This window comes from Lutjanus erythropterus, chromosome 2 (genome assembly GCF_056507025.1).
Source record: "Lutjanus erythropterus isolate fLutEry1 chromosome 2, fLutEry1.hap2, whole genome shotgun sequence".
Taxonomy (NCBI): domain Eukaryota; kingdom Metazoa; phylum Chordata; class Actinopteri; order Lutjaniformes; family Lutjanidae; genus Lutjanus; species Lutjanus erythropterus.
The window spans coordinates 30816045-30831054 of NC_139318.1; the positions used below are offsets into that span (position 1 = coordinate 30816045).

At 39.1% G+C, this 15010-nt stretch overlaps 1 protein-coding gene across 1 annotated transcript in view; it reads right to left on the bottom strand.

Annotated features, from left to right (window-relative positions):
* Positions 1–15010, bottom strand: part of poc1a (POC1 centriolar protein A) — a 60784-nt gene that overhangs the window by 41536 nt on the left and 4238 nt on the right. The window contains exons 2-9 of the mRNA XM_084736945.1: positions 14352–14436; positions 14046–14217; positions 13632–13811; positions 13285–13392; positions 12667–12782; positions 9731–9864; positions 771–839; positions 355–504 (exon numbers count right to left, since the gene is read on the bottom strand). Coding sequence (XP_084593071.1) covers positions 355–504; positions 771–839; positions 9731–9864; positions 12667–12782; positions 13285–13392; positions 13632–13811; positions 14046–14217; positions 14352–14436 — 1014 coding nt within the window. The remainder of the gene's footprint in view (positions 1–354; positions 505–770; positions 840–9730; positions 9865–12666; positions 12783–13284; positions 13393–13631; positions 13812–14045; positions 14218–14351; positions 14437–15010) is intronic.

A 15010-nucleotide genomic window follows, 5' to 3' on the forward strand; every position in this document is an offset into this window, starting at 1 on the left:
AACATGTGCACACACACACATACACACACACACACCAAAAAGACCAAACATTAATAAATAAAATACTCTTCTAGAAATATTTAAGCCAGACAAAACTCATTTTTACATTAGTTCACAATTAAAATCAAGCTGTAAATCTGATACATATTGAGTGTGCAGGTACATATTAAGTAAGTGAAGGCAACAGTAATGTGTGCATGTGACAGTTAGGTGTGTTAGGGAAAGGATATGTGACATGTGACCAAATAAAAAGAAATGTATGTAAAGGAGCAAAGGGGATGCTGGATCAAAATGGGACATCAAAGTAGATTAGCTGGCAGGTCGCTGTGGGTTTCTCCAGCTGTCTGAACTTACCTGACTGCGGAGCACAGATGGATGTGAGTTAAAGGGCATGTGAGCTATGGAGCTGGCTGGCGGTGCCTGCAAGCTGGAAGTAGTTTTATGCTGCAGCTTGACACCATCACTGCATTCAGCACAGTCAAAGTTACTCTTCCACACCATCACCTGTGAGGTGAATAGAAATGGTCATGTTAAGTCAAAATACCAACAGTCTTATATACAGAGAATGAAATATGGTCCATAAATACCGTTGTGCTTTCTCTTTTATAAATTCTTGATTTTTTATAAGAGTTGTTTCATAAACTGTCTTTTGTTTCACTAACTAGTCATATGAGGACGTTACATGATATGGAACTTTGGCCACTAAGAAACCAGATACCAAATCAATAGGCTATATCTGGCTGGTTTTAGGATCAAGAATAAGTCATCACCTGTTCATCAGAACCTCCTGAGGCAAAGTATTCTCCTGTCCTGGAGAAGGCCACACAGGTCACTGGTCCCTGGAGTGAGACGAAGAGAGACAGAAAGTTGGAGAGTGGAGGCACTAATCTAATCATCTGTCCAAGAATCCTGAAATTCTTACAGTATGTTCATATTACCGGCCACTAGGGCTGCACACAATGGTAAAAAAAAGTCATATTGCAATCATTTGACTGAAACTGTGATTGCAATTTGGAAAACAATTAGTGGGAATAACCATTTTAGCATTACAATTTTCAATTTATTGAAAAAGAAAAAACCCTATTAAAATCATGATGATGTGACATTAGGGGTTTGTACCAAACAAACATGTTTTCTTTCATTGAAGAAAAAGATTGGTGGGCCAGAGCCTCTCTGCAGCACTACAGTACATCATTATGGTGCCGTTTTCTTACACATTTTTCCTTTTAAAAAAAAACTTCAGTTTTGTTCTGGTTGTGCAATTTGGATATTTCACTTGGCCATATTGATTTTGACTGCGATTAATTGTGCAGCCCCACCAGCAACACCTCAACAAAACGGCCAAATGTGGCCAGGTATGTTGTCCCATTGTGAAGTCAACGATTTCCATTGTTTAGATGACACAAGAATCGTGGAGAGATGGGATACAGAAGCATCATATGATTAGCCAGGGTCCGACGTTAAGGTTTTTTCCTACTTGCCTTGCAGGGCAAATACGTCTCAGATCTACTTGCCCCATGGGCTTAGGCCTGAGGTGAGCAGGGCTAACCTGAAGTTGTTCATATATGGCTGAAATTGATTCTGATTGATCAGAAGTTGCTATATTTATTCTTTATCAGAATATTATTTACAGAACAATCCCAGAGCTTATTGAGTCAGTGAACACAACACAGGCAGTATTTGCTACTCAATGAAGATTTTCCTTCATCACAAGTAGATATTGATACAGTTTAGTCCAACTATCCTTGTACTTATAATTTTAAGTACATTATCCGTAGCACGTGCTCAACTCTATCTGCTACTCAAAAAATTCTGAGTCTGTTCTATAGTTTTCTAAGAACAAAAAATCCAGTTCTCTCTCTCAGGTGACCAAAACACTGATCTGACACTCAGTCCCAAGGAGTTCTGTAAACAGTTTTCTTAAATATTATAAATATAGCAATGTTTGATAGACCCATATTAATTTCAGGCTTAACTGATCAACTTCAGATTGGCCCCACCCATGGTTTAAGACAGTATAGATACAGATACAGATAATTTAGTTGAACAGATAGAGATGGAGATAATGGCGAACTCGCTCATCCCTTATTTTTTGTTGCAGCCTTAAAAGAAAATTAAGCAATCCTTGTGAAAATGGTGCTTTTTATGTGTTGTAATCAGCCCATTCATTAATTCAAACCCAACACATAGTGACTTTAAATTATATAAATAATTAAATCTTTCATTTCTGCCAAGCAGTAAAGCTACAGTGAAAGTGTAGGTGTAAAATATGGGTCTACAAACAAAAAAACATACATGGCATCATACATGTCTGCAGCTCACAGCATTTAGGAAACTCTTCTTTAAACCACTGGGGAAACAAATGATGCTCACAACAGAAGCTCCTGCATGTGTGCGTGTGCGCCTGTGTGTGTGTGTGTGTGTGTGTGTGTGTGTGTGTGTGTGTGTGTGTGTGTGTGTGTGTGTGCGGAGGAGGGGGTGGGCGTGTGGAACTGCAGCAGAGCAATCAATAACAGAAAGCAGAGATTCAGGTGGGGTGAGGTCACACATGGTCAGAGCCAAAAAGCTTCACCTGGGGATGTCAGGACTTTGGCATGCCATGTGTGTGTTTTTGTGTGTGTGCGTGTATGAACCTGGAGCGCAGACCGATTCCAGCTTCAAAAACTCAGAAATCTCTCTCTCTTTCTTTTGGTTTACTCTTTTCTCTACCTAACAGAGCAAAATGGGGTCAACGATTACAGCCTGAGCCCTCCGACTGTGTTCAAAGAGAAGATGAAGGAGAGAACAAACAAAAGAAGGGAAAAGAAATGAACAGGGAGGCTGCTGGGAGGAAAAAAAGGAGCTGTGTCCTGTGGCTGGCACCCAGACAGGCTGGTTTGGGTGAGGAATGGTTTCCCAGAAGCACCTGAGAGAAGCAGACAGTGTCACTATGGCAACGCGACGGCCTGACAGACAGCATGTTCTGTCTCTGCTCTGACTAATGCCTGCTGCCAGGCTGGCACTTGACATGGCCAGACACACACACACACACACACACACACACACACACACACACACACACACACACGCACGCACGCACGCACGCACGCAAACACACACAGCGAGTCTGACAGAGCAATGAACCTAACTGGCACATTTTATGCACTGATAAATGAACAGGGGTTGCAAAACCCAGACAGGCCCCACATGGTGCTGTCCATAAAGTTATGACTAACAAAAATGATTACATGATCGCACTAGCTGTATTCTGTACACTGTTTTTTGTTTAAAAGACACCTCTAAGAGCAGTTACAAATGCCTTAATTAAAGAAGAACAAGGGTTCAACATTAACTGGGTTTTTTCAACAGGTTATAAATCTACTTGCCCAACATCAATCTTTACTTGCTGCTGTACAAATTGTTTTATTTACTGGCAGTTATCAAATGACAACAGACTTAAGTTGATTGCTGTGTTTAATGTAGGGCTGCAACATCTTTAAAATGTCCTAAATGTTCTGTTTAATGTGATAATAAAAGGAGAAAAGCGGGAAGTCTTCATATTTGAGAGGATGAAAACAGCATTTCTGCATGAAAAATTATTTTAACAATTAATCGGTGATCAAAATAGCTCAGTAGTTTAATTCTATTTTAAAACTTGCCCGGTTGGACAAGTGAGTTACTAGACTTACTAGCCCATGGGGATGTCACGAGAACTTCAGTACCAAGTTGAGGCCAAAATTTTAAAAACAATTTTTTTTTTGTTTTTTTTAACAGTACTGGAGGAGCGATACAATTCTTCTGAACATGACAGGGACAGCATAAATGCTTACAAGTGCTGTAGTAGCAGTGTTGTGTTGTTAAATGCCAGCACAGGGAGAAGACCACCTATCAGCACTGAACAACAACAAAGATAGCAACATGTGCAGCAAGACCTCCGCTTCAACTTGTCCAAAAGAAAAAGTAGTGATGCGCAGATCAACCCAGTTAGTCCACAGGGCGGACATGTTCAGATCAACTTTCTGAAAGACACTATGGGTTACGATGGGTGGGTCAAGTGACAAAGCAGCAGTCGGAGTAAGTATTAAAGTCTCAGTCAAGCACATACACGTGCTACCTCAGCAGTGTACATTCATCTGATCAGTGCTCAAAGCATGACAAAAAAGGTTAAATCTGGGGGTTGCTCCCATGTACTGGGGCTGTTGGTCCTCCGCAGCGGTCGCTGCTTCAATTCCCACCTGTGGCCCATTTGCTGCGTGTCATTTCCCTCTCTCTGCCCCCTTTCCTGTCATATCTTCAGCTGTCCCTATCCAAATAAAGGCAAAAGCCCCCCCAAAAAATCTTAAAAAAAGGTTAAATCTTGAAACTGTGCACTCTGTTTTAATTTTTTTACACAGTACAGCTGAACACCAGGCTAAAAAATACAGTATAGACCTACAGATGTGTACTACTCTTCTGTTAAAATTAACTTTTAAAATATGAAGGGAAAAAGAGGAAGAGAATGAGAGAGAAACAGCAACAGTGATTTTTGGCAGGCTCAGTAAATCTCCCACTCAGACTTTTGTCCTACAACCTCAGATGAGTTTTTATTTTAGGTGGCAAAGAAAAACCAAAATTGCTGAATTTTATTCTCACTTTTATCTTCTAGAATTGGTTTCAACTACAAAATTTCAGGCATCATGACATCCCTAATTATCCCAACATGGTATTTTACTTGCCCCAGGCAATCCTTATTGATAGGGACTCACATCACATTGGTACTCAGTATCAACTGGGATGATTGCATCACTATATACCAGGGCCCGTATTCACAAAAACTTTTAACTACAATCTACTATTAACATAATAATTTATAATAAGAATTTTCTTAAAATTTCTTCACTAAGAGCTACTCTTTGTATTAGGAGGCTTTGTGAATACAGCCCCTGCTCTTTAGTAAGGATGAAACTACTACCAGTTTCACGATAAACCACAATACAATTCCAGATGATTAGCATTACCATTTCAAATACTAATTATTCTTAAAACCATGTTTGGTTACTGCGCTTTGGAAAACTCAAAATAAATACTGTCCAGAGTTAGCAACACTTTGTTCTGAGTCAGGGAAAACACTGACATGGCAAAGGACAAAGGACAAATCATGGAGAGGCTATTTAATGTAAAACCTGCTGAAATTATTTCAGTGTTAATCACTACTTTAGAACCATTTTCAACACATTTCAACAGATCATGATAATACTGACAACAGCAATAACTTTGGTTGGTATAATTGTGATATAAAATTTCATACCGTTTCATCTCCAGTCCTTAGACATCAAAACATTCATTTTAGTTCAAAATTCTGCCCTTGCCTCTTTGTGTAACCACATACAGGATGTTTACAGTAAAACCTGCAGGTCTATGTTTGTCCTGTGGCATTAGCACCACTAATGTGTTGCAGGTCTATATTCAGGCATCGGCTTGCAACACATCACCAACTGCGTGTGTGCAGAGAAAGGTCCAAACACACGATTACACAGATAAATCTGGCAGTTGATTTATGTATCATGCTCACAGAGGCTGCTGCCATTACTGCGGTGGCAGAGTGGAACCGAACACTTCTAAACTGGCAGTGGAAGCAGAGATGTTTGGGTTAATCATGGTTGTCAGTCTGTATGAATGTGAAAATTATTCAGTCTCAAAACACTCGTCTGAAATTGTTTATGATACAGGCTCTGGGAAAAAAAAAAAAAAGTCATGAACCGCTTCTGTCTGACCTCCGCAAGTGAAGTGATGTGAAAGTGAAGTGTGAAGTAGCCAATTAACTCCAGCAGGTGTTTGCAAGCTTATGATTAAAAAATCATCAAACTCCAGTATTTCTTGTGTTGTAATCAAAAGGAATCCATCATTTCATTAAAAATGCAAAACATATCACACTGCAAAAGTTGAATTTACATAGTATCAAGCTAATAGAGATCAGTGGTGGAGTGGCTCATCATCAGCCATGTACCACTCATCTTTAAGCAGTCCCTGGTCAGCCCTTCACTGGCGAGCTGCTCAAAATATGATCAAAATATGAGGCCTGAATAATAATGGACATTTAATTAAGTATATTTCATGGCGCAGGGGGTTGTGACTTTTCCTACATTCCTTGTATTCCTTGTGCTCAGCCTGACAATTTCCTTAAATTGTTTTTTGTTTGTGCACTCCAAGGATCAGTCAGTTAAACAGGTCTTTAGTTGTTTTGATAAGGTATCTCTCTTTTTAATGAATCATGAATAACGTTCATCTACAAATCAACTCCATATTTTCAACATAGAACTGTTTTTTTCCTCAACAGATTTCCAGCAGAAGCGCTAAAACTGTAAAATCATGTCCTCTCTTCGACCTCCTCCAACCCTGCTTTTATAGAGGTGGTTGTGGTGATTAATTAGTGGCCACAGTTCAGCTGACAGGTGATCGAACTGTTGCTCAGCCAGACTTTTCCCCCAAACTCAAGCATTACAAAAAAAATGGTCTTCTTCTTCCTTTCCTTTGTTAGTGCATTGCTACATTTCTTACAACATTACGACCACAAACTTTTGATCAGTGAAATAGCATAAAACCACTTACAAGACATCCCATACACACCATCCATACCCGAACGTCGTTGTGTACGTGCACAAGATACAAACAGGGACCCACTCTTAAAAATATTGCTGCATAGCGCTCCTACTGACCAAAAACTCCACTGGGTACATTTCATAGAACAACATGTTGAGTAGTTTTTAACCCCTAAAATCAAAATTCACTGGGCATTATATCCCACTCTATGAGTAGTTTCAAACAGGAGTGGATTTCACTGGGGCTGTACTAAACAGTTTGTACCCTCGTTCTTAACACTGACGTTTGAATTTTAAATAAATATTTGAATGCAATGCAGTTTTTTTGTTTGTTTTGCATGTCCATTCATTCTGTTTAAACCTGTTATTAATGCACATTTGCAGATAAAGACTAAGCTACAATAATATCATTAGTATTACACTATTTGTAGAACTAGATTCCAATGGTTGCTGTACAGAATTGTCTCCGCCTTGTGTGATCCAAACATTTTCAATAACTCCAGAGCATTGCAAAGTCCATAAGTCACAATTTATTGAAAAGGGTTGAAAAAGGTGTAACAATTTCCAAACTTCATAATATGTTTTTATCTAACGAAATATTCTGCTTCAATCCTTTTCACTGTGTTCAAAAAACTGTTGACTCATGCTTGCCACAAACAAAGCTGGACAGGCATTTGTATCAATGGGGTGGTCTGGAAGCACCATAAATTACATTTATGTTGTCAAAAATGACAAGTTATGTTCACTAAAGAAGGTTGATTTAATACAAAAAGACTAACTTAACATTTATACATTTTTGTTTTGTTTTCTTACTTTTTTAAAGGTGATTATGTCATATCGTATTGTATGTATATCGATATACATTTGAATCTTCTTTCCAGAACCTCAATAGAGGTTGAATATAACAAAACGACATATGGTTCAGTTCTACATTTAACTATGGAAACACACTATCGTCTCATCTCCTTCATGGTCTCTTCAAAAGCTAAAGTGCACTCATGTGCTAAGTTGAAGATTTTCTTCACAAAAAGTTTTGGATTATACATTTTGAAAGTCAGCTGTCAGACAAAAGAGCAGAGACACAAGTCAACTGATTTAAGCCAAACAGGTAAGGTCCCCCTGACGAGAGGAAAGCAAGGCATTTCTTGGATCCAACAGAAGAAACACTCCCTCAGAGCCCTCATGTGTTTTCACATACACTACATGCACATAGGTCTGCTCACATATACAGAACACCACATGCAAGCAGACACATAAACACACATAAACCTACACTCCCACACCGAACAGATGGGGGTCTCTCCCATCTCTAGTTATGCGACTGGAGAGACAATTAACACCCTGAACGCTCCCAGCACCAACAGATTGGCGGAGTCACCAATGAGCCAAAAAGAACAACAACAGAAATGGAGACAGAGTGCAAGAGAAGACAAATTTGGAGGTGTGAAGAGAGAAGGGGAAAAAGTTTTTTTTTTTATCTTGACAAAGAGAAGAATCTTGGCTAGCAGTTGAAGAGAAGCACAGGTGACACCGACAAAAAAAAGCAAAATGAGAGACAGGCAACGTGTACAGAGGGATAGATAAACAGATGGACCACATGTGGTACTGGCAAGCCACTGATTTCCACAACTAGCCAGAAAGCCCGTCCATCAGCTGTTCAAACAAACAGATACAGTCAGCGAGCTGTCCGGCCAACTAGTCCAGCCGGCCAAAATGAGAGTACATGAGAGGCAGGAGCAAATAGAGGAGGACAAGGACAAAAACACACATGATAATGATGGTGGGGATCCTAAAACATCCCCGGAACACACGGAGAGGAGGGTTAAAGTCAGAGAAAAAGGACGGGACGGAAACAGAGAGGAGGAGGAAGAGAAGAAGAGGAGGAGGAGAGGATCCAGAGAAACGGAGGCAGAAACACAGTTCTGTTTCCTTCCAACAACCCAAGATGAGTCATCATGAGTGGGCTGCCCGCTCGCCTGGCAAGTACTAAAATACACCACATACGAAAAAAGGCATCATACGCACACACTCACACACATACGCACTTCAGACAATCAAACATGCACAAAGGAGATGTCAAACACACTCACACAGACCTGTCCAAACCCAACCTTCCCCACACACACACACACAGTAATACACACACTCAGGAAGAGCAGAGCAGACTGCAGACACGACCTATCGTGATCATGACTGGATAAACTGCACAGTTTGGCCTGTAGGACATCTGAACCGTACTCTGTGCCTCTGTGTGTGTGTGTGTGTGTGTGTGTGTGTGTGTGTGTGTGTGTGTGTGTGTGTGTGTCTGTGTGTGTGTGTGTGTGTGTGTGTGTGTGTGTGTGTGTGTGTGTGTGGGCATGACTTAAGCTATTTTCAGGGACACATTTCAGACTCAAGACGAGTTAACTGGTGCAACTAGGTACAAAACCTGTGCCCCCATGTGGAAAAAAACTGATTTTTGTGTCCCTGGTTAAGGTTAGCAGGGATAGAAACTACAAGGCCTAAATTTTGTACATTTTTGGCAATCCTAATGTAACAATACAGAAAAGGCATCTTAACAGAACTTAACACAGCTCTCTCTAACTATGACGTTGTGTAGTTCACTTTTTCCCATTAATTGTGATGTGGTGTTGCTGATAAAAAATGAGCCAGATTTCTCAGCTAGTTGACGACACTGGCAGCACACAGCACAGTATATTTTATCCTTAGATAGGTCATATTCAAGCCCCATAAACTCCTGCTTCCTTCACTCCTAAATTATCATTGCCTCATCATTTTCTCATAGTACACCTTTTGTGTTTCTTCTGTAAGACACGTTAGCAGTTTGAGTAGGTTTAGTAAACCTAAGCTTAGCTCAACATAAGTGTGAAGGTGAAGGTGAAGGCTCTCAGTATGAGGATAATAGCCACCTACATGGAATATTTGGCAAAGCAAAGTGTTCAGTCAGGTAGAGATTTATTATGAACGTAAAGCAATTACAATTTCAAGCTGTTCCAAGCACTTTATCCAAAATCCAAGCACTTTGCAAACCTTGACAACAGTGCAGTAAAATTCAAGCGTCTTCAAGGATTTCCAATACCACTGTGAACCCTGATTAAGTAAGTCTTGTAATGTCCACAAAAATGACAGAAGTAAACGCGTGTGCCTGTGTGTGAGTGTGTCTGTGTGTCTACCTGGTGTCCGTGCAGTGTGTACAGTAGTTTGCCCTCTAACAGGTCCAGTATCTTCATTGTGGAATCACTGGACGCAGTGATGAGGAAATTACCAGCCGGGTGGAACGACAAGCTGTTCACCACACCACTGTGGACTGAAAAACACACACAAACTTTATGACAGATCTAGAACTGACATTTTGTTAGTTCAAACTGAAGTGTATCCTGAAATAAAAATCCAACTGTAGTTCATCAGGCTTTACTTGTAGCTTACTTGTACATATAAAAATTAAAAGAATCTAAGAAATGAGATCACAAAAAGAACACATACCAGTGTAGGTGCACTGGGGAAATATTTCTAGACAAAATGATCAGAACACCTTTGTACTCTGCTTAAATTTTCAAATAACTTATGGAGTGGTAATAAATATTTGATTCATGTTTCTACATTTAGAAATCCTTTGGATCAATACATTGTGTGTGTTTAGCAATTTCAATGCTTACCGATCATTAGGTTTTATTGACTTGCGTAACATTTTGGCTATGACACATCTGATGATATTCCAATACACTTTTTCTATTGCAGCGTTTTAAATAACACGATATAATTTAAGATTATTATGATCAAAATCATGATGACTACGGCACAATTTAAAGATATTCTTACTGAGATGATGCTTCTACAACTTTCTGAGACAGAGACAAAATACTTCATATTGCTTACACTTTCTGAATTATTTTCTTTTCTCTTTAAACTGAGCATCTAACTGGGTGTTTTCAAGTACAACTTTTTGCTTGAGGACACTTCAGCAAGGCAGATGCTTGCTAACATGGTTGCCTGGATCCCACTGAAGTGCACTGGTACTGTACATCACACTGCCTCAGTTGCTGTGTAACTTGAGAGTGGCTTAAAATCAGGTTCACATTAGCACATACAGTAACATCAAGTACAGTAAGTATAGTAGCCTATGGCAACTAATCACTACTTCTCCAGACCTGAAGTCATTCTACCATGTGGTCACTCAGTTCCTGACTGACGTGAAATGAGGGCAGCAGACATTTGATGAGTGACATGGTCCCTCTGCTGGCTGCAAGATGCTATGACTCACACTGATACCCCTGGCTGCAAAGAGATGCTAAAAAGCTGCATCCACCTACACTGAGTGCAAGAGGAATGTACTGTTTTGTATGGCTCAGGTTCACATAAGGACAGTGAGCAGTCCAAAAAAAAACACACAAAACCAGATGAGTTAACCACCCAAAACTGAAAGACTAAAAAACAACTAAACATACTACTAATTACCAATAATTCTCGTGGGTATAAGACAGTAATCACACCACATTTTAACCACAATTTTACACGTCAAGCATAGGGCACAATTGGTAACTAACTACAGTGTGTGAAATGAAGCGCAGTGGAGAGGAGACGGCGAGAGGAAAAGCTTTTATCTTCATGCCCCGTCTTCTGCAGACAGATGTGATTATCCATTATTAGATCTCACAACTCGAATCCATTTAAGAGAGCTGATTAGAACAATCAGACTGACTGGCAGGCCGACGAAAGGCATCAACGGTCGGTTTATTGAATATGCACGAAATCATGGATCTTGATTACCACTTTAATCGTGAGCTTTAAAGCTTAATTTTATCTCGGTGTTATTTCAGTGATTTGTCGAAAGCCCTGGCTCTGTTTTTCACTGTTTAAAGGTGAAGCTTTACTTAAGCTGTATTGCAGAGTCTGGTGAGTGTGGATGGCAAGGCTGCATCTTTGTTCAGCTTTGTTGTCCTTGTTTTTGACTGTGTGTCTATTTCTATCTTCCTGTAACTTGTTCTTGTGTTTAAGTACATTGTGAGCAACTTAAAACCAGGGTCAAACTCCTTGTATGTGCACATATATTTGGTCAATAAAGATAATTCTGATTATAAGGCCAATATATTTTTCTCCCAAACACAAACACTGGGCTGTGGTTTCTTTACTGTGTTACACAAAAGTACTCAGTTACTCTGTGAGATCCATTATATTATAAAAGTCTGAAATTCATCTGTGTTGTTGTAGCAAATCTATAACACCCATGTCAATAATACATCATAAACATACTTTTAATTTGTTATAATCTTCTTATAACACTGTGTGATTATATTAAAAGCATTCATAAATATTCATAAAGCTTTATAACAATAATCATAAACCATAAAGTACTTACACTTGACTTACAAGGTCAAGTATTAAATTGCTTCATAACCATTGGTCACACACTGGCATTTTTTGCAGGGAACGTGGTGCAGTACGATGTACTAATCTTGAACCCCAGCCATAATGAAATATAACTATAGATTATAATACATTATGAAATGATCATAATGTATTACAACTATAAGAATCATAATACACTATGATTCCTTGCAAAAGAAATATTAGTGAGTGACCTGCAATTCTGAGGTATTATGATACTTTAATTATAAATCATTATAAATGCTTTATATTGTGTCATGATTCTTGCTAAAAAAGCATTACAAATATTTATGAGTGTTTACAACTAAAATTATATGTGCTATAATATATAATACATGTATATAATATAGTATTTAATATAGATTATAATGCATTAAGTCACACATAACTGTTTTTGCCACTGGAGTCTGGTTTTCCTGGAGCGGTCAGAAGCAAAGGTGAAGCACTGAAACTATTCCTAATACAGCATCAGTCTGATATTGATTAGGTGGGTGCTGATATTCCTCTCTATTTCTCCATCTACTTAACTGACTGATCAATAAGTACCTCATACAACCCCACTCCAAATAATCTGTATCATCACTTAAATGCAAATAATGACTTTGCATTAAAGCTAAAATATACGATTGAATGCAAATTGTGGTTTTGCTGTAGCAGCTGCTAATGATCTTTAAATGACTTCACGGTAAGAACTTCCTCTATAAAGTTTTTGAGGTGTCTTTACCTTGGTAATGCTGCAGCATCTTGTGGGATCTGATGTCCCACACCTTGACAGAGTTGTCGGTACTGGCTGCAGCAATGCATGTTCCACTGGGATGGAAATCCACATGGTTTGCATAACTTGGGAGAAACAAAAACATGACATTTCATCAATGAGTTCTTCACTCAATCTTTAACAGTACTTCATTACTCCAGGTGACTAAACCATCCTTCTAAAATATTACTTGGGAACAACCACTGGAGAAAATTTTGACATAAAAATTAAAAATCAAAAACACTCAACAAGTGAGGCTTTTAGATGATGTTTTTAGTGATGTTTGTAATGAATGAGTAGGTGTTCAGTTACAGTGATTCTGACAGGACACATGGTTACAAGAGGCTCAGTCACCTTTTTCAGTTAAAACATCTGTGTAAATGTAACTCTATCGCTCAAAAATAAATAAATTATAAATGGAACAAAATGGTCTAAATCTTCAACATTCACAAAAATACCAGAAGCATCACTGAAAAATATGGAGGGTATCTGTTCTCTCCCTGTGATACTCTCCGCCACACACATCACACATCAGAACATTTCTTATCCACATTTGTTCAATGCATTGTTCTGGCCTCCAGTGCTCACCCAGCATGTTCATAGAAAGAATGAATACACTCTCTGCTATTCTTGTCCCACAGCTTTATCGTCTTATCATCGCTGGACGACACAATCAAGCGATCATCTGGAGAAAATCTGCAAGAGATGTATTGAAAATTCTCAATTAAAAAAAACAAAACAAGTCATAATCAGAAGACATCAGCTTCAATTTTTGATGACATGTATTCATTAAAGTTTTGAAACAATACAGATGTGCACAGGTCTTTTTATATGTAACAAATAATAGAATAAGTAGAAATGTCTGCAACAGCCAACAATATCTAATTGTGAAAACTATATCTATGTGTGTGTGTGTGTGTGTGTGTGTATCGTACTTAGCACAGCGGACCCAGTTGATGTGCTGGTTGAGAGAGAACAGAAACTTTTGCCTGTGGACAGTCCACACTTTGATGGTTTTGTCATCAGAGGCTGTGACCAGAGTCTGTCCATCACCGGAAAAGTTAACGCTGCGCACGGTGGCAGTGTGAGCCCTGAAAGCTGTTGACTCAGCCTTCCTGTAAGCACGCACACAAACACGAAACTAAAGTTTAAAAACAAACTTTCAAACAACAGTGGGTGTTCAGAAATGTGTGCTTTCTTCTGTGCTGGCACAGTAACTGTCTAGTTTTTGTTGTTTTTATGAGTCAGCATCATTGTCCTTTTTGGTTGCTTTCTTTTGGAACACAATAATAATGATAAAGATCACAGAGATGTACTACAAAACAAAGGTGTAATACTTCAAAACTCACATGCTGGGCACCCAAAGACGTACAGTCTTGTCTCTGGAGGCGGAAGCCACCAGGTGGCCAGAGGGAGAGAACTGAACTGAGACGACAGCATCTTTGTGTCCATCAAAACGATATGCTCGCATCTGAGGTTTCATGTTCCAGATCATCACACAGGAGTCCATCGAGCCTGTGGCTGAGAGAAGAGGGAGCGCAGGTGAGTAAAGTGAACACACTGCATTTGACTGCAGAAAACAAACTACACAGAAAATGAAATAAAAAGACAACATATGCAGGATATTATCTGGCCACAAACACACAAACACTTACTGATCTGTTTCATGTTGGAGCTGAAGTCCACACTTGTCACAGTGTCTCTGTGACCCTTGAAATGTCTCTCTAGTGTTGGATCAGACTATATGAAACAAGAGGCAGATTGCAGCAAATATTCATTACTAAAAGAACAACAATCAAAGTTAAAAATTTAAAGAATATATATATATACATCCTTGGGAGTGCCCTGGAATCGCAAGACTAATTCACTTCCAGAGCAAAGGAAAACATTAGTTCTGCAGATCTGTCTGGTTCCCATAGTACCATGGGAGTTTAACACTGCATCATCAGGACTGTGCGATATGTTTGACAGTGGACTGGCAACATAAGCAATCAACCCCATACTGTAAATGTTATGTTGCTAAAAACAGACACAATCACTCCAATGAGTTAAGAGTTTGTACCGCTAACCACACCGTTTTCAACACAGCTGTAGGCAAGCCTGTAAGATACTGAAAATTCTTATGAAATGCTAGTGAGAATACAGCTACACACTTTATGTAACCAAAAGTATTAAGACACTGGAACAAAGTGTGTGTTCACTCAAACACAGGCCATTTTGAGACATTTTGAGTAGGAGAAAAGCTGAGGTCTTAATAACAAAATTAATGATGATTAAATTCCATTTAGCTGCTTAAGTTTGAGGTTTCTGATAT